We start from the raw sequence: 20,247 nt of genomic DNA, 5'->3' as shown, positions 1-20,247 counted from the left end.
TTTGTTGGTGATTTCTTAGTTATTAATTAGTTCATTCTTAGTTGCTGTTATAGTACTCTGTTCACTTGATACTTGTTTAACTTATTTTGATGGTTGGGTTGATGATGACAAATCCAAAGGCTTGTTTCTCAAAACATTCGCAGTGGCCGCCTAAGAGCTTTCGCCTTCGCCAGGCTTGAGAGCTTGTGCTGCTTCATTCCTTCCTTGGATGTCTGAAACTTTTGACATAATTTTTTGTTTCTGATTGTTGTTCAGATGCATCTTATACTGTCTTAACATCTGCCGATCGTTTGATTTCTTGCATTTTAGATCCAATTTTGGAATTTGAATTGTATTTTCTTGTTTAGCTATCTGTCCTTTAATCAGTAAGTGCAGCTTCAGCTTCAAAGAGCTTCGGACTCTCCCTGGCATGGACTTGGCATTGCTTGGATTCCAACTTGGATTGTATCGGAGACTGAGCGCCCAGAAATCGTAATATCCCAAAGTATTAAATAAATCCATTAGTATTTTTTAGGGTTTGAAGTTTTGCAATTGGACCCAGGATTGGCTTATTTGGATCGAACATAAATCTGACTTTAAAGTATGGATGTGTATTTGTCTTGAAAGTAGAGGATGTGTTTCACATACAAATTTGGATTAAATTTTGAACAATTCTAAATTAATTCAAACTTATGTACCAAATAAGAGATTTTGCCAATAAATAAGAATCCCTTGCTCGTATTGAGAAAGGTAATACAAATATGGTTTATGGTTTTCGACTTTCAAGATTTTCAAATTTCAAAGAGTTTAATCTTGCGAAAGTCTCTAATCTTAAGGGAGAGGAGTTGATGACACTTTGGTTTTTCTTGCTGTAAGTTGGCCTTTGGGTTTATAATATGTAGACTATAGTTTGCTTACAACATCCTTTCTTCTATAGCAGCAAGAAAGATCATGATTATAATATTTCTATAAGTAACTTTACCTAAAATTTTTGTTTAGTTAGTAGTAAATAAATTAGTGAAATAAATTATCTAGGAATTCTTTGTTACTCTTCAAATTTATAATTTAGATGTGAAACAAAATCAATTGCCCTATCATTAATGCTATATGTCCTAAGCATACTTCTTCTGCTGGAGGGAATTATGTTCAAGTACAAAAATAACAGTATAAGAAAAGGCAGTTTTAACTATGAAGCAAACATGCAGATTTCCTGGCCCTGGCTCAGCTAAATAGCTGCACTCTTACCTTCCGTAATCAACTCAAACAAATTAAGGACACCAATTCCCAATGAAATTGCCCAGAGCCATCATGGAAACCCACTTACTCTTCTCAGGCTCACTCATTTCCTAACCTATAAATTCACAGCTGCTTATGCTGCTCATATACTTTTACTTTTTACCAAGAAAAAATCTCTGCATTCATTCTTGATGCTATTTATTTAAAACTTAATGGGTCTTACCTTTATGTAAATCTCTCAACTCCAGGTAATTTTGGAATCTATTTGAGCAGGAAAACCATTAAAATTTTCTACTAAAAACTATAATTATCTTCAACATGAATAATTTTGCACAGGGTACATCATATTCCTTTCAATCAAAATAAATTTATAATCTTTCCTTGATAGAGAACTCACACTAGGTTTACAATGAATATCAAATCATCTTTTCCTCTTTGTCATCAAGCTTCTCCGTTCAGCTTCCCTTTCTGCAACCAGAACATGAAACTCTGATCCCAGCATGTCATGTATATCAATATTCAGTGAGCTGCTCAGCTCAGCTGTCTCTATGATCAAATCTGCATCTACATTGAAACCTAAAGTAGACAATACGCGGACAGCATTTGCAATTCTGCATATGTTCTGCCTCATCTCCAGAGGGGTATAAGCTTGATCTTTTTCAACTGTGGACTGTTCAGAATTATTAGCTTGATCCACTATCATACCATCTCTAGCTTCAACATGTTCACCAACCCATATGAATCCATTACGTCCAAGAATCAAGTCAATTCCAAACTGTTCTAGGTAATGGAAATGCTGTTTGCTTTTCTTTACCAGGTAAGGATCAATTATGAGCAACTGGCCCTTCTCAAGCTGTGTACATATCAATTCCATAAGCAACATCATTAATATGGGCATGCGAGACATATTGAGTATTATAAGAAATTTTCTAATTAAAGCAATAAAATTTATGAGACAAGGCTTACAGAATGCAATGAATGTACCTTGTGTGCATGGCCATTGTTCACAAAAGAATTCCCAGAAATGCAACTATCTTTTCTTATGTCTTTATGTCACAAAAAATTCTAGTTCTAGCCACTCAAAAAAAAAAAATTCTAGTTTTAACAACATAAATACCTCTCTCCTGGTTTACAGCATGTTTCGTGGAGTTATTTATTCTGGAACCTTGAGCACCCCTTTTCCCTTATTTTTTAGCTGATATCCAAGTTTACCATAGAACACTTTACAAACCCAATCTCATGACTAAGTTAATGTAATTGGCCACACCCGAGCATTTGGCTTATTGGTTGAGGGTTCGAATCCCCACTCCCCCAATTATAAAAAAAAAAAAAAAGTTAATGTAATTGGCCACATTGCAACATAAAGATTGTCTTGCTGAAGGATAAATTCCTATTCTGGCAAAGTTCTGACTTAGCCAAATGTAGGGAGAAAAGAAACAAACAGAGGACAGCTAAAGCATTATTCCCTCCCTTTTATTCTCATTCTTGTTATCCATATTGCTTATGTTAGAAATAAACAGAAAGAATGTAAATAATAAGCTAAGTCAAAGCAGAAGAAATAAGCAAAAACTTTCTAACTAGATACCTTTCCATACTTTTGACTTCTTGCCTGGAGTTGTACGCTGCCATCATGATGGAAATTACGAACCTCAGCCTGAGAAAAAATATGTTATTTCTAAACTGAATTGTTTATCATTTTCTTTTATCTGTTATTATATAGCATGTTCATATATGAACACTATAAAACAACAAATAGAAAAGTGTGCCAGTGGACTTACACAGACAACATCATTCTCTTCAAAAATACTACGCATGTTGAGTTCATCCAAAGCAGTTCGCCGCCTCTAACAATCAATAAAGTGAAAATTAAAGTAGGAAAACTGGTAAGCAGAAAAAGCAAAAACAGATAGACAACTCTAAGGTTAGCCACCATATGGCATCAAAATGCAGCTAATATAAACTTTTTTTCCCTCACTGGACATAGAGTTAACTTATAATCCATGTTAGATACATACTCCTTATGAATCTTTGAGGTAGTTTGAACAAACCAAAATAAACATGCAATCAAAGAACTTACAACTATTAACAGCTGATGAGACATTTTTACTTCAATGAGTTTTCAGAAGCATCAAACCAATGATGGAAGCTCAACTAAAAAGGTTTTGCTAGTCTAAGGATATAGAAGGTGTACTGAACTCTCAATTAAGCGTCCTACCTCAATCAAATTTCAGTATACATTCTCGATACTTTCTGCTGAATACAATATTAGTCCATCTCAGTCTTAGCCTGTCTCTTACTACCCACTTAAAGAGGTCAAATCAAAATAGGGACATCTTATCGTGGTTAGAGAAATATCATGGCACCATTAAACATAACCTAAAATTAACAAATCACCAAACCAAAATATAAGACGGGCAAAAAGTTTAAAAGGAGGAACTATAAACAGCTAATAGCAAAAGAAAGTACTATGTATAGATACATTTTAATTTCATAGATAACTCCTCTTCCCTCCTACCAATAATTGTCAAAATAGAGTATTTTATTATAAAATACATTAAACAATAATTCATTATTATGCTTTGAATAACACTAAAATAAAAATGAAACCACAATCACTGATTTAGTATCTAAGGGTAATGCCAAGGCTATACAAGTTACCTGAATACCATCAGGCATATTCATGGAAGAAAGCATTAAAACCGCATCTTGGCTGAAATTAATTTCCAATCTCCACCGCTTTTGAGCAACCTGAATATCCAAAAAAAATTGCAAAAATAGTATAAATATACCAAGTCAATTTGGTTTCTTCCCCCAAAAAAGAAAAAAAAAATCTCACTGCAGTCTAAAAATGGTGAAAATATTTTTCTTGAATTTTTACGCCTTACCTCGACTACACGTCCCACTACGATATCCCCAACCTCTGGCTTGTACCTAAAACATTTAATAGTTAGAGACTAATTAAATTTTTTTAAAAAGGGACTGTTAGGATTGAAGAATAGAATTTGTTGAGAATACCTAGCGCGTAAGGCGCGAACGTAGACCAGTTTGTTGACGCGCTCCACCACGCCACAGACGGTTGCCACCAATTCGCCGTTGAGGTCCGTTGTTCCATGTCCCCTTCAAAAATTAAAAAGAAATGTAAGATAAAAAAAGGGAGTAAACCAATCAATTAATTTAAGTAATTAATTGATTCTTTGTATTTTGGGCCGAAGGGGGGCGTACTTGAGAAAAGCGTCGTCGTAGTTGACAGGAATAGTATCAGCGACGGTAACAGAAGCGTCGGAATTGGCCTTAGAAGAGAGAGAGTGAAGCTTTTCGAGTGCTCTTTGAAGTCTTATTCTCTGGGTTTGGTTCAATGGTAGCTGTAATCCTCTCATTTCTTTCCCCTGCTACTCAGCAAAAGCTTGGATTTGGGACTAAAGAAACTCCGGCTGGAAAAACAGAAAAACCCTAAACCCTGATGCCCCAATCATTTCCCCACATTTTCTGTTTTGGGCTAATGGACTACTAATTGGGCTTTTAATGGACAAGAATTGGGCCGGTTAAGTTCTTTTTTGTACTTCTTTGGTGCTTTTTCTCTCGGAAGATTTCTGTTTTTGTTTTTTTTAAATTATAATTAAAACTTAAATTTATGATTTTGTTTTAATGTGTGTTCGTCATTTTAGGGTTGTTATTAAATTTTAGTTGCTTTTTCAAATTTAATTAAATACGTTACTTTTTTATTATTTGCTTTTTGGTTTTTATATATTCTAATTGCTTAATACCAACATTATGAGAAAGAAAAAAGAGAAAGTGGAAAAGTAGGAACCAGAAAAGCTTTAAAATATTAAAAAATAAATCAAAGTTGGGAAAAACCCATTGAAGCAAAATTATTTCAAAGCAACTTAATACTACCAGTGGCTTAGCCAAAAAAAAAAGCCATCAACTGCAGTGTGATTCAGTACCGAATAAGGCAAAAGAGAATACATTGTAAAGCAATCCTAGCAAACCTGCTCTCTAGCAACTATAAATGCTAATTCTAGTGTGATTATAATGGAAATTATGCAAGCAAAATAAGATAATCCAACACGTATATCCAGAAGGGAAAATTGAATAACTCAATGAGGTATATATCATATAAAAAAAAACAAAAGTCGGTTGGCACTGTACCTATAAACAAATATGAACTATGATAAACAATCACTACTATACTGGTGTTTCTTCTTTCAAAATTCTTTAGCTATCTGTGCCTCGGGATTTCTGGGCAAGGATAACTTGTTGATCTTTTTTGGACCCCAATTGTATCTCCACTTGCGTTTTGTAATTGTTGATTGTCTGCACCTTGACTTTATCCAAACGAACTCAGCCTTAGGAGGACGTTGGAATAAACAACTGCCAGTTGAGGTTGCTCTAAGTATCTTCAGCTTCACGGCGTTGGGATATCTTGAGAAGGTCACCACCAATTTCTCGGTCATCTTCTACTTTTTCTCGCCGGTTTTCAACTGAATCACCTAGATAAGCTTCTGAGGTCATGCCCGAGGTAGCCCCTCTTCCATTCTCTTGTACATAAGCACGGAAACTGTTTCTTGAAGGCTTTATTTTGGAGCAGAGTACTTCTCGAAAGTTGTTCAAGCAGCCACGGTCATATACACGGGGCCGCCTTTCAAGTCCTCGGTAGCGAAATGTCTCATATGTGGTCTAAAGAAATAAATACAGAATTAGAAAGTTGTTTATAACAGAAAGAGATATAAAGTAAGTAGCTAAAAGAACCTATTACAAACTCCTCCTAGAAATCGAAAATTTGGAAATAATTCCTTCCTGAACCTCACCCGCATCTCTGTCTCTCTCTCCCTCCTCCCCCTCTCTTTTTCCCTCTCAACCACATTACATTTTGTTAGAAGTGTTTTGGCATCATGCTGAACCTACATGCTCCTAATACATCAAATCTATCATTATTCACATATCCCATCTTGCATCCTTCTTTTTAATGCCAGAAAATTCTTCCCCATATAATTCACAACTTGCCTTTCATGTTTCAACTTCTGAAAAAGAGATAAAAAAAAAAGGACAGAGATAGTACAAATAAGAAAGAGACACTTTGAGCAAATTTGATATGTTCCCGAGGTCTATATTTTCTTCAAAAGAAAATGAAATAGACTGAAAAATTTATAGTGTGGCTTTATAGACATGGCTGGCTACTTGCATTCACAAAAAACAGGAAGCTAAAAGCAGCAATTCGGACTACCATACTGCAACCACTTACAATAAACAACAGAAAGACAATAATACTCTCCACATGCCAAAAAAGATAGAAGTGAACTGACCTGGTTTGTGCCTATAAGATACAAGTGGAAGCAGGTAAGCCCTCCAACAAACCAAAGGAAAATGAAGCAATAAACCATTAGTACCACTGAAAGTGGTGACTCTTTCATTGCCTTCCAGACTGTTCCAAGGTCAGCCATAAGGAATTTTATGTTCAAAGCAGACATTGCAAAGATGAAGATGCAGAGAACGGTTGAAGAAGAAATGAACAGAAAGAATGATCGGTAGTTGCGCTGCATTTAAATAGAAAGTACTCAATTTACTTTGAAAATTGCTTCAAACGAGGCAGAAAAAAAAACAAAAGGGAGGGAAACGATTCTTTCTTTCTCCACTTCTTTTGGGTTGTGGGGTGAATGAAATAATTCAAATCCTTCCCATATGTTATGTATTATAGGTGGAATTCAAAACCTTTTTTCTTTTTTTGTTTCTTATTCATTTTTAAGCAAATACATGCAGTAACCTCAACTGAATTCACATATTGCCTTTTAAATAGTGAACATATAAACTTTCCACGTAGTGCAATTAAATATCACACTGGAGGATTCTTCACTGTATTAACAAACATTTAATTTAATGGAAATATACTAATATGTATGCTTTTAGCTAATTTATTTATTCAATTTTCATAGATGTTATATGAAATATATATTAGCACAAATGTATTACACATATATACATATTATACAATTTTTATTACTATATATCTCTTATTTAATAATAAGGCTTAAAATTTTTAAATATGAAAACTCTAAAGATTTAGGCATGAGATTTTTTTTAGTAGTTTTAATTTATGTTCCAATTAATGAATAAGAATTCATTCATAATTTAGCAACTATACAATTTTAAACAAGAGAATATATGAAACATGATTTTGTTTATTATATAAACGTTACTCGGATTGAGCAAATCCTTTTTACAATGATTGATGATATTTATCAAAATCAAAACATCAAGTACATTAAAGATGATACTTCTTTTATCTTTTTCAAAATGCATTTGAAGATAATAAAGTATTCAAAGATAATTTTACAAATGTGGAAAATTTAATTATTTGTGGTGCATGATTATTAGATTTTGTTTCTCATGCATTGTAGGAAGATTGAGTGAATGGCCAATAGAAACATACTGATTTCAGCAAGCAGATAGTCCATTGTCTAAACTACAGGAGAGAAGCCTGATTCACATACCATTCCAATGCACTGGCCTACCCAAGGACAGTGGTGGTCAAATCGCTCCACACAGTTATCACAGACAGAGCAGTGTGAGCAGCGAGGTGGACGATACAACCTGCATGAGTTACAATACTTCACCCTTACAGGCACACCATTGACAATGACTTCTTTTGTGGGGGGTAGTCGTGGGGTTGGCGTTTGTCTCCCAACAGCATCAACAGAAGCTGAAGAATCATAACATATCTCTTCTGTTGGTGGATGAAGATTGCGAGGAACAATGCCAGGGTCTCGGGCAGAGGTAAGAAGAAGTACTAGTAATACCTATCACAACCAACTAAGGAATTACAATTGGCAAGTTGTGTTTCCAAGCAAAAAAGGAGGGAGAAAAAACAAAAAACAATGATAACAGTCCAACACATGGTTGTGTGAATAAAAAGTCATAGCACATGCTCACAAAATGAACTTGATGCACATTCAGATCCATGACTTTATCAATGTAAAAGGAAATTAGGAGAGCTGATAGAGCAATCTTCCCTTTTGTATCAAGCAACATGTCATTTTCTTAAAAGAAGTTAGAGAGATATTAAAAATGCTATTTCTACTTTAATTTTTCAGGCAGGAATCTACAATAAAATTAAAGTACAAGGTCTTAATGATGTTTAAAAGCCACAGAGGGTTACTAACATATACTGTGAAAACAACTGTCACCATTAGAATTGCATAGCCAGCAATAATTCCTGAAATTTCACTGATGAGGTTCCTTGCAACATTTGCACAAAAGATGATAACGGGAACAATGATCAGCAGTAACGTAATGATCAGTGACTTAGCATCTGGACCAAACATAAACCTCCCCCCAAAAATAAATATCTGCAAAGATGAATGCAATATAAGCAATACATTCAGAGGATAAGTTCATAAATAAGACATACAGAAATTAGAACATATAAATGTATATTATATACCCATAATATGAAGCATTGACAAATATGCATACATATATCATATATATGAGTTGAAAGTTTATAAGACAGGAAGGCACTCCAATGGTGGCATTCAGGATTGTCATTTTGCTAAATAAGGATAAGATTAACGTGATTGAACAAATTAGAGAAATATCAATTTTGTCTCCATGTCTGTGTATCTGTTTGTCTGTTCATGCACAAGTATGTAATTCACCAAATCCATATTGAAAATCCAAATGTGAGGTTGGAGTTTATTAGTCCAGTATAGGACAGCGATGGTCTGCATTTCCATGTTCACCTCTGTCCAAAGGGAAAATTTCCTTTCAAGATCAAATTTTAAATTTTTTATTATAAAACCATTAATATTGCACAGATGTTATTAAGCCCAAAGTGACATAAATACGACTTTTATACTTTAAATTGGTCCAAATGCTAATGACTTTTCCTCACCACATACAGATATGATGTGTTAACCAGAGAATGAGAGCTTCAGATTTGAGAGACTTGTAAATAAGTTTAATTATCTTAATTCAAATAATATTGACACAATGTAGTATCTGATAAGGTTTTGCTGCTATCATATTGAACACTGGGGAGGCTCTTAGACTGTGTTAAAGTGATGGTAGATTAATAAAACTTTGTCATGAATGACATTCTTTCAACTTAATAACTTATGCATTCAAAAGGAGGGAAAAGTGGACAGACAGAGAAAGATAAAAGGGAAAAGGTTAGAAATGTATAAACCATTACGTTTTAAAGTTATAAAATTCCTTTGATGATGATAAGTTGCCAGTGCAAAGCATGTTTAATGATGTTTGTTACTTCCCCACTCCCCCTCTTGCCCCTCTCCTTGGGTAGGTTCCTAGTTTTGCACTCGTTCCCCTTTCAAGAGCTAAAATTGATTCTAGAAATGATCTTAACCCAATCTCATCCTTTTTCCAATCAAGAAAATGGAAATATCAAATAAATACTCTCCTAGGATGTTTTTTCTGGTCTCTCTACAAGATCATTCAAATATTCCATCCATGTCAGCAAACAGGTATTGACAGAGCTTAAAAGGGGAGTTGAAGAAATGAAATGCCTTTAAGTTTAACTGGCAAGAGGGCATTGGATTTACTTGAGAAGAAAAAATGAAGAGCAGATTCAGAAGGTCCTTGTTCTTTTTTAAGACAGCTATAATTGATTCTTCCAATTCAACTGTTTACCAAAATAGCAGATCCAATTTTCCTTCTCAGGAAAAAGGAATTCCTTTGTGCAGAGGGAAGAATGGGGAGTAGAAAAGAGAACAAACAATGTGGAACAGTTGTAAGAGAATGCTACTACACTAATAGGCAGTGGAATCTAACAAATGTGATAAGCATATAAAAACAAGTGGAGAAATTAGTAGCAGCAATTATTATTAATTAATCACTCAGGTTCATTTGGTGTTAATTTTTGAAAGAGTTGAATTTAATCATCATCTAAATTCTTTCATTCTTCAAAACCATGTTCACGACTAGTCTAGTAGACCTACAGTAACTGGGCTAGGAATGATCTCAAGCACCTTAAAAGGTTACCATTTACCTCAGTATCCTTTAAAATTAACTGAAATCAGCATACGAATATCCTGTATTAAAGATAATATAAATATTATTAATCGCAGAATCTAACATAGCTCCTCCCTTTGGGAACTTCAATATCATTACTCTACTGTAAAGATTATCTCATACAAACTAAATGTGAACCTTCTGACAGCATGCACATAACCCTCTCCTTTCCCTTGTCGAAGCACCTAGTTGCCAGCTATAGAAGTCTTGAATCTGAGAATCCAGAGCCCTATACCATTACTGCATATGCTTCCAACCCCAAATAAAGCATTTACATTTTGGTAGCACAAAATTAGATTCTCTCCCAGTTTGCCAGTAGCAGCACCTTCACTTCTAAGAGTGCTAACGAGCAAATGTACCCAGTAGGAAATTTTTGCCAGTCCATCTAATTATTTTCGCTATTTCAAAATGGCACTGAAGATGCTAGCTAATTATTGATTCCCTCATGCACAGTAGAAATCATGTCTCAAGGATATGTTTTTCATGTAGAAGACTAAGGTGGGAAGCTGCCCTGCACTATTTAAGGGACCAAACATTTGACTTAGCATGTTTTTTAGAGTGTTTCTCATTGCAAATTGCTCTAATGATGTTAGACCGTCAAAGGACCCAGTTGAACTTTTACGCTTATTTCATTTAAGTATGATTGTTTTCACTAATTTAGGTTCTATTTTAGAATTTTACATGATAGTTGGTCGATGTATTTCACAAGATTCAAATGCCAATGAATTCATAAGGTTAGTATATTCATTGACATTACACGACTGCAGATGATGAATGACCCTCTCATGACTATATAAATATATTTTTCCCTTATTTCTTCTGCAAAAGTAAACATCCCATGCCTGACTCTCAAATTTTTTGCCTTAGGACTTCTAGAAATTAGATATGCCACCAATTGAAGAAAGTATAACATTTAAACATGCAATTTGCAAGAGCTCCAAGGAATTGCCATCCCTTATGTAACAAGTGTTCCGGCCATATCCAAGTTTACACAAGAAGAGAGAAAATTTTCACAAAAATCCACCTTAGAGCAAGAAATGCTTGAGATATAGAAACAACAATGTCTATATCCATCTCATGTTATTCACCATTCATCCTATTATCTTACTTGTTACGAAAATATAAGAACTCAAGTCATCTACGTGCTAGATTTTATTATACAGACACTTAGCATGGATAAATTTTGAATTTCCAATAGGAAACTTGAGTACATACCAACTAAATTAAAAATTCACCCTTCTTGTTGGATATCAAACACAAGAATCTCTTTTACTAGACCCTCTATAACCTTAATGTAGAATGCACGACCCCAAGAACTATGCCGCATTTTGTCTTAACCTTGCAAAGAGAACAACCTATCTATCCCGGATTTAAAGAAACCAAAAATGAAAAATCAAAACCACCCCAGATGACAGGATAAACAAATGCCAGAAACTAACATGTATTGATAAAACCAATTAAATTAGCATACACAAAACAAACTCAAATGCAAAAATGAAGCATCAACAAGCAGGGAGGTACAAAAAAGAGAAGGGTTGGCAAAGAAAGCATACATTATTGCCCTTCCAAACTTCATACTGACGCTTAGCCATTATGGAATGTTTTCAGTTGAACAATCACCAACTTGAGCAGCTAAAGAGACGAATATGTGAAACTTGGGTTCAACCATTTCTTTTGAAAGTGAGAGAAAGAGAAAAACAGGCGGTTCTGGGGTTCAAAATGAGCTGGAAAGAATGATGGGTTTTTGTGGGATTTTTATTTTTGGCTTTGCTTTTGCCCACTTTTCATCTTACACTTAAACCTCTTTTACTTCCTTTTTTTCGTTTTCTGTTTTTAATATAATTCCGGTTCATTGGCAAGAAGGAATGTTTGTTTGGCTTTGCACAGGGAAAGGATCCCCCGTTGATATTGGGTAACTCGGAATCAAATACTACTATGAAGATTTGAGCAAGGAATATTTATTATTTCTAGAAATATTCTTTGGGTTTTCGTTTGAATGACTGATATGACCTACTCTTTGAGGCTTATTTCATAAGGTTTCCATGGGTAGTTTGGGGAATAATGCCGCAAAGCAATGGCAGGATTGTGTCCGTAAAATGCATGGCAAAAGCAAAAGGTGTTGATTTCTTGTAGGACCAGCAAAGGGACAAATTGTATTTCATTGGTGCCATAAAGTTGGTCTAAGTTTCCATACTTTCATGGCTAGGAAGATTCTATAACAAGGGGTCAATGCCCATGCACGCCACTGAAAGTATCGCCTCACCTTGATTCCTAATCCATGTGATCCTATTCCTATATTCAAACCTTGATTCCTAATCCATGTGATCCTATTCCTATATTCAAACTTTTATTCTAAAGTTTACTAATCGTGGAAGGGAAAGGATGATGTCCATGTGGAGATGATAAGTTCTGCCGGTTTTTTTTTTTCCAAAAAAACTTCATTTTTGTACAGGGCAAGACCTAAATGGACAGGCCTGGTCATTATGCTTTTATAATTTGGGGCGGGTCTGGGCAAGGTTACAGACAGAATCTTTAAGGTGGGCTGGGTTTGAATACGCTAAAACCTGTTATATATTCCATAAATATCATGATGATTTTTTTAAAAAAAAATTAACAAAAAGATATTCGAATTTTATTTTTTATGTAAAAAAATTATGTATCAATTAATAAATTAAATATTTAAATATAAATGTTATGATTTTTATACAATGAAAATATATTTGGTCTTTTGTCAAGAAAAAAAAAATGAAACTTGAGAGATCAATATGACAAAAGCAAGAATGGTAGGCCGCCAATTAATGCACCTGCTATTAATTTCATGAATCCGAGCATGTTGACCGGTTCCTAAAACCATCCAAGAGATTTGTGATGACATATGGCCGCAGCCAACAAAGAAACATCCACTTCATTTCCAATGCTGAAACCACCCTCCACTGCAAATGTCTTGTGCACTATCAATTTGATCTAATTAATATCTTGCTCTATAATTTTGGGATTTATTTAATCATTTTCTTATTATATGTGGAAATTACCTTGTTAAAAGCCATGTTTAATATTCTATATATATATGTATGTGGTAAAGTTGGTCAGTACTGCAAGGCCTCATTCTTTTCATTTCTACATTTTTCTTTATTCTCCTGGAATATATTAATTAATATACTGGCTTTGATCGACTTCTACGTACTGTCGGCAGTAGAATACAATGACAATTGAAACAACATATATTAGAAATGGTGTCGATGCACTGAAACTTCATTAAAATTTTTTCTACTTGCTGCACATACATCTTTTCATGTGTTAATTATTATGTATAAGGTGTCTTGTTGAAAAGATTGTGGCTAGTGATTTTTGTTGGTTCGTTTTATGTAGATGGCCTCCATCATGTCTTGGTGTTGCTCCATCATTTCTAGCTAGGAGCATATGAAATCACATAACAAACTCAAGTTTCTAGGATTTTAATTGTCAGCACCCCACTTTTGTTTACAACTTAATTGAATTGGATCATATCTCGTTAATCGTTGGCTATTCATGATTTGTCATCACTGGTTTATATCTTTTTGTTTTAGCTGTATTTTGCTCATTCAATATGTTCATTCCATCTTAACATAATGACTTGCGATATGGCAGTGACTCTTTGACGAAGAAAAGGATGATAATTCTCCAAAGCTTTTATACATGCATACATGCATACAACTGATATATATGCATATATGGAATAAAAGCATCTAATAATTAAGAGGCATTCTAATCTTGAACCTTGTTCTCTTGGCAAGCTAATTTGGGTTGATAAATCAATATGTTTGCCAAGATTTTATTTTTTTTGTGTAGAGAAGTGTGTGAATTAATGTGTCTAACTAGTTGCCTGCATTTCAACAGTTGCGTGGGGACAATGGTTCCCCAAGACATTTATCAGATGCAAAAGATCGTTGGAAGATGCTCGTGGCCGGAATGCTTATATATGTAAATTAAGAATAACCAAATAAAGATTGGAGAACACAAAACCACAAGAGAAGTCCAACACCAATCTTGCTAATATTGCTTTATATATATATATATATATATATATTCATTATCATATATTGCCTTGTCAAGGAGAAAATGTTTACAGGTTTTATTTCAGCATATATGATCTTGGTTTACACAATAATAACTTACTCTTTTTTCATCCTTCTTATTTTAGAATTTGAATGTTCGATATTTTTAAAGTTAAAATCTCGAATTTTTTACTATTAAAGTGATCTCTCCAGAATAGAAAAAATGCCATAGATGATACAACAAACCTGGATAATATTTTTTCTTTACTTCTACAAACCAAAATTCAAGCAATGTTTGGGACGAGAGAAGGAAAGGATGAAGGGGAGGGGAGGGTGGAGGAATTGAAGAAAATTATTTTTACCTATATTTGCTGGGAAGAAATTTGTCCAAGGAAAGAAAATATGAGAGAGTTACCCCTCTCCTTTGTCTCTCCCTCCTCCATTTCCTTCTATTTCCCTCATAGTTCCCAGACATAGGCTTAATGTGGGGAAAAACTAGATCAGTCTAGGAAGCTGTATACTGAAAGTGGTCATCAAAGTTTTGGCTTGCTTCATCTAAACTGAAAAAATAGTTTATAGCCAAGTGACACAAAAAGGACTGCAAAGAGATTACATACTTTTCTAAAATGAACTTTTTCCCTTAGCCATTTAAGTAGCAGGGCGCACATTCTCCACATCATATCAATGAAATGCTCTATGTTTTTCTTTGTCTGCAACAGTTTGAATATGATTAAAAAGTACATCTAAAATTGATACTATTTGAAAACATGAACATTTAGGCCATATATGATAACAGTGCGTTGAACATTGTATGGCAGTGCAAGCAAGTTGTTTATTTTGTAACTTATTTTCATTTTTGAGATCTTTACCTTATTCCAACGGGGTGGTGTTTACCGTCTCTCTAAGCATAATCCTTGGGAGCTGTGTTACTTTTATTTTCTCTGAATTTGTTTCCAGACAAGGAATTTTGTGAACTTTCACGGGTTTTCCAAATTAGTATCATTCCATCTGATCCAAAACTTTGGGCTCTGTCTTCTGTTATTTGCTGCTTGATATATATGTTTCATGCACAAAATTTCTTCTAATTTTGTCACTCTTGCTGCTGTTGCACCAATAGATTTCAAGTAGGAAGCACGGCCTGGTAAATTGGTGTGCAGTTTAAAGATTGAAACAGATAATAATTATTCATGTACCCCTTACTATACTGATACAAGCCAAGGCTTCTCCTTAGCATATGTTAAGTTGTGAAGTACTGCTACTATATTGAAAACTTGCATGATCTTTATTTACAAAAATGCATAAACCCTAAAGAGTATGTCAAGGTATATATATATAAGCACATCTACCAATTCTTGATTCTCATATTTGTAAATCATTTCTATCATTGTTTTATCCTTTCTACTATGTATAAATGTGTACGCTCAAATATAAAAGTAGGATTAAGAAAAGGAAAAAACTAAACTAGTTATAGTACTAGTTTTACAAAATTTTGCCTAGTTATGGATTGGAGGCTTCCTTGTTGCTGGAGTGTAGTCCATAGATACTAACTCATCAGCATTAATTTTAGGTGCTCCATCTTCTGTTGCTGTAAGCACCTGATCATCATGAACTTTCTGAGTTTCCTTAGCCACTGGCATGTTTCTTGCTGCAACAAAAAAAAAAAGAAAAAGAAGGGAGTTAAGAGACTCCTCCGCATCAAATTATTTATTGAAATTGTTAACAGATCAAAGATAAATCAATTGGAGATTCAAAAATTTACCTCCAGCAGTTGTAGAGATGAAGCAAAAAAGGAACAAGGCAACAAGAAGAAGATGCTTGCAAGGAACCCTAGCCATCTTAGTATTTCTTCTTTTTTTTTGGGTTTATATCAATCTCTTTTCTGTGAATAACATCTTCTAGTTGCCTGCTCTTATATAGAACTGGCTATCTGCAAACATAGACAAGTGGTGCATTGATCGATAATGACATCAAATTTTGTAGTAACTCTACGTGACTAATGTGGTCTTTTTGAGTCAACATCAATGTCTCCTGCTGTCTTTGCATGAAAATGCTAGCCTTCAGGCTCAGAAAAGAAACGCTCCAGTTTACCCTTCCAAGTACTGAAGGTGTCATTTGGAAGGTTGTGGTTAAGTTTGTATATCCTCATGATTGACAGCTAAGGGGAATTGAAATTTTTATCATTTTAGGTTCATCTCTCAATGATAAGGTTATATGAGCGGGAGGGATGAGGAAACTTCCCCTGTTTTTACCTTCTTGCCCAAATCATCAATATGTAATTTGACAATATCTTGGGTTGATAAAGCATCATTCACCAATTAATCTTAAACAAACACTGAAAAGAACTGCAAATTTTTGTTGTTTAATTTAATTTGAGGCAAAAGATATCAGACGTTGGCTGTTATATCAACTCAGCTATTAGACCAGATGACAAGATTAACTTTTTAACTGCCTTTTCTGTTCTTCTAGTTAATGTTGGTTTATGGGATAGAGAGTTTGATCAATTTAAGAACTTCAGATAGAAATAACTATCTCATCTCAACATTCATCTTTCATATGAAACTTTTCTCCACTCTTGTTTGTTTCATATTGGTCTCAGTTCCTCGATTTTGCTTGCTCAACTTGTATCAAGAAACAGGGACCAGGGAACAGCTTCTAGCAGAGCGGATATGTGGACCTAATTTCCTATACACCTAAGTGCAAACACTTATGGTCCTCCATTGTTAAAGGACTAGCAAGTTTTTGTAACAAAGCACAAACATAGCAATTGCCGATGTTCCTGCACAAATATAACATGAAAAGATAAGAAGATCCTTGGAGACACATATACATTGGTGGCCAGTGTTACGTCCTGTTTCTGAATCACAGTTTAACTGTTTAGTGATTAGATCTTGATTTTTGTTAATTAATTTAGTGATTAGATCTTGATTTTTGTTAATTAATCATGCGAAAAAACAATTCATTAATTCATGGAGGGAGGAGTCCGACACCGGGTGGGGCTGCAATCATTTTCAGATAGGGTGATCGACAATTTCATGTACGAAAAATCACGTGAAGGGCGCTGAGAATTATCAACTGAAGGGTCCTCCTTGTCCTCAAAATGAACACACACTAAACATGATTTATACGGCTAATTAAGGCCTTGAGATAGAGACATTTTAAAGCAGAGTAATACAGGCCATTACCATAACGGAATAAAGATAGAAACTCACCAGGACTCTTTGAAGAATGTGCTTTCCAAGAAGAAACGGCACTTTGATTAGGTCCATGTTATTCTCAGGCTTTGTTCTTATAAGGAAACAAAGAGTTTCGTAAATCCTTCCACTCTGTTCTGCAACTAAATTCTGTGTACATCTCCCGACGGTTGTGGTTGCATAAATTCTTTAACTAATCCTTTGGATTCTGATGAATTAGATTCTGACAAGGCATTAGCCAGAATCCTTCTTTCATGGAATTATTTGAACATTATTAGTAGCTTGAGTGATTGGTAAAATGGAAGTGATGGCTCTGGTCTATACTGGTTAAGCCTATCTTTTTGAGCCCACGTGTCTCTCCATGTCCGGTGTCTAACAAGGCCAATTTAGCCAGCTCAGGGTGAACAGAGCCACCAACCTTGAGCGCCAAACCCCTTTGAAGCAGTGTTGCATTTTCTCCTGTAACTTGAGGGCCCTCGAATGCTGCAACGAACCTACCACTTTGAATTTATCAAACCTTCAATTTAAACTTAATTTATTCAAAATTTTCCTGTCTGAACTCGTCAAGACATAAATTTAATAACTCATTAATCAATCAATTTAAAATCAATTAACAATAGATAAAAAGGATAGGATTTTGATATACAATTAAAAAAGATTAATAGTTTGACAGATTTGAAATGATATCATCTAATGATTAATATAATCATCCAATCCAAATAATCAAATAAGATTTATGAGATATCATATTTTAATAAAAACATGTTTCTTTTATTTGGCTATTGATGACACATTGATCCACACTCAATAGCAACTCCACTGCATGATTGAAGGAAGTATAAATCACTAAAAAAGGAAAAATTATTCTAATTTAATCTGACTTTTCCCCCTATTGTTTCTAAGCATAAATTATGAAAAATAGTGCTGATTTACATATAAATGGCCTTTGTAAAAAGTAAACACGACAACTTTTTTTATATGCGTGAGTATAACTAAGAATCTTTACTGGTTAATGATCCAATATCAAGAGATAAAACTGGGTTATTAGTCGGCTAAGGTCCATGTGCAGTGTATGTGACTCCGCGCATATTTGATACGAAAAGCATTAAAACTTTCAATCATGGAACAATGAAAGGAAAATCAGAAGTAGAATTATTACAATTATTGATAAGATCTTAATATATATGGCTTTTCCCATAGTTGACTTGAAAGGAAAAAAACAACCCAATTTTTGTATTGTTGGTGCACCCAAGTCAAAACAGTGCAGAGATTAAAGCCCTGCGGTCCTGGCAGTGATTAAACAAGCGATGCTTCATATCAAAAGGGTTGGTATGTCAAAGGAGACAATATTAATGTGAATGGGGCTACCTTGTGCCCTAAACCATGACAACCCCAAGATATAACTAGACGGGAGGAATGTGACCATGTCTCAGTCCTAACCAAATTCCCTAGTTAGGTCCACACCCTAGTTAGGTCCACACCCTTCTCGGAATGACGCGTATCGGATCGAAACTCTTGCAGCAGTCGACCATGAGGGGCTGGCATGCCAAAGCAGGCATGAATAGACAGAAAAATCACATAAAAATTGACCTGGAAAGAATCCTTTAGAACAGGTGATTGTTCCATTTATGGCGTGGTCTGGCGTGAGCCCAAGCTGTAGGAGACCCGTGGTCCATCACGTGCACCACCCGGTGCCTCACACGCTTTGCTTGCATTTGCATAGGGTTCTTTCTTTTATGATTTTTACATTAAAACTGTGGTACCAAAGCTCGGTAGCAATCACAATTCAATTATTTGATGGCTTACGTTACGTTTATGAGTGAACATTCATCATATTTGGTTTGATTAATGGTTTTTTATTAGTATGCCTTTCTATTGGACTCGTCTTGGATTTTTAATAGGAAAATGGAGGCATAATTAAGATGTTAATGGTAGTGAAATTGGGAGTGTGGAGACAAAGGAAAAAGTGTAAGGGCACAGAGTCACGTGTACTAGGGAAACGTATGAGGGTTGGGCGGTGGACAAGGGCAAGCAACCAAATGCCGGAACTGGGGCTCTCGCTTTCCCTTCTCTCACGGGACATTTGACAATAAGTCCCACTTTCCCTCCATAAATGTCCATCTAACAACTCATTCTCCATTTGCTTCAAGGGAAAATCTATCATTATAATTCATTCAATTAATTTTTTTTCTAATTTTGTGATGAAATTTTTTTATTTACTCAACTTTCTTTTTTATAAATAAAAATGTAATGACTCAAATTTACATCGTAAATTCTGCTAATACATTTTATCTTCTTTCAAATGCGATCGAATGAAAGCTTAATTGGCTAGCTTACGCAATTATATTTATAAACTTTTTTTTTATTCTTTTAACTTGCTCTTCCCACATATTGTAATTTGATTAGAAATTAATTTTATCCATAAAGAGAGATATGAATAGTAGAGTTCAGACTCAATTGATATTTTTGAAAGTTAGATTTAGATTTACGTTTAATGTATAATTTAAATAAAATTTTTATTAAAATTTTTTTATATTAATAATTTAACTTTTAGAATGATATTTAAATAAGTAATATTTTATTAATATAATAATATCTTGAATTGAATTCGAACCTAAACAATCATGTTCAAGACTCAATTTGAGTCGAGTTAAGCTTTCAGGCCTGACGAGCAAGTTGACCTGTAAATAAATATATTAACAAGGCAAGAGGCTCCAAAAGTCTTCGTTTCTTTATGTATAAAATTAAATAACTTTAACACTAAATTATATATTAAGAATTAT

The 20,247-nt window shown here is 34.4% G+C and overlaps 2 protein-coding genes across 2 annotated transcripts; both read right to left on the bottom strand.

Moving 5' to 3' along the window:
* On the bottom strand, positions 1,480-4,671 carry LOC18611717 (exosome complex component RRP4 homolog). The gene is made up of 7 exons (XM_007048125.2): positions 4,438-4,671; positions 4,231-4,332; positions 4,101-4,146; positions 3,874-3,963; positions 2,994-3,059; positions 2,801-2,869; positions 1,480-2,068 (listed from the first exon to the last, which is right to left on the bottom strand). The coding sequence occupies exons 1-7, from the start codon at positions 4,590-4,592 to the stop codon at positions 1,637-1,639; spliced, it is 960 nt and encodes a 319-aa protein (XP_007048187.2). The 5' UTR covers positions 4,593-4,671; the 3' UTR covers positions 1,480-1,636.
* LOC18611709 (protein S-acyltransferase 8) lies at positions 5,288-12,131 on the bottom strand. Its single transcript, XM_018115075.1, has 5 exons — positions 11,793-12,131; positions 8,373-8,558; positions 7,704-8,009; positions 6,519-6,749; positions 5,288-5,892 (listed from the first exon to the last, which is right to left on the bottom strand). The coding sequence occupies exons 1-5, from the start codon at positions 11,829-11,831 to the stop codon at positions 5,605-5,607; spliced, it is 1,050 nt and encodes a 349-aa protein (XP_017970564.1). The 5' UTR covers positions 11,832-12,131; the 3' UTR covers positions 5,288-5,604.

This window comes from Theobroma cacao, chromosome 1 (genome assembly GCF_000208745.1).
Source record: "Theobroma cacao cultivar B97-61/B2 chromosome 1, Criollo_cocoa_genome_V2, whole genome shotgun sequence".
In the NCBI taxonomy this organism is placed as follows: Eukaryota; Viridiplantae; Streptophyta; class Magnoliopsida; order Malvales; family Malvaceae; genus Theobroma; species Theobroma cacao.
This window is presented reverse-complemented; position numbering and strand designations above follow the sequence as displayed.

Bases quoted from the DNA above. Each gene is read 5' to 3' on its own strand.
- LOC18611717 (XM_007048125.2), bottom strand. From the start codon at position 4,592: ATGAGAGGATTACAGCTACCATTGAACCAAACCCAGAGAATAAGACTT. The intron at 4,147-4,230 runs GTATTCTCAACA...TAAATGTTTTAG, and splicing joins GTTCGCGCCTTACGCGCTAG to GTACAAGCCAGAGGTTGGGG. The intron at 3,060-3,873 runs GTAACTTGTATA...ATTGATTGTTAG, and splicing joins ATATGCCTGATGGTATTCAG to AGGCGGCGAACTGCTTTGGA.
- LOC18611709 (XM_018115075.1), bottom strand. From the start codon at position 11,831: ATGGCTAAGCGTCAGTATGAAGTTTGGAAGGGCAATAAT. The intron at 8,559-11,792 runs GTATGCTTTCTT...TCATCTTTGCAG, and splicing joins AAGTTTGGAAGGGCAATAAT to ATATTTATTTTTGGGGGGAG. The intron at 8,010-8,372 runs GTTAGTAACCCT...TGGTTGTGATAG, and splicing joins CAGTTGTTTTCACAGTATAT to GTATTACTAGTACTTCTTCT.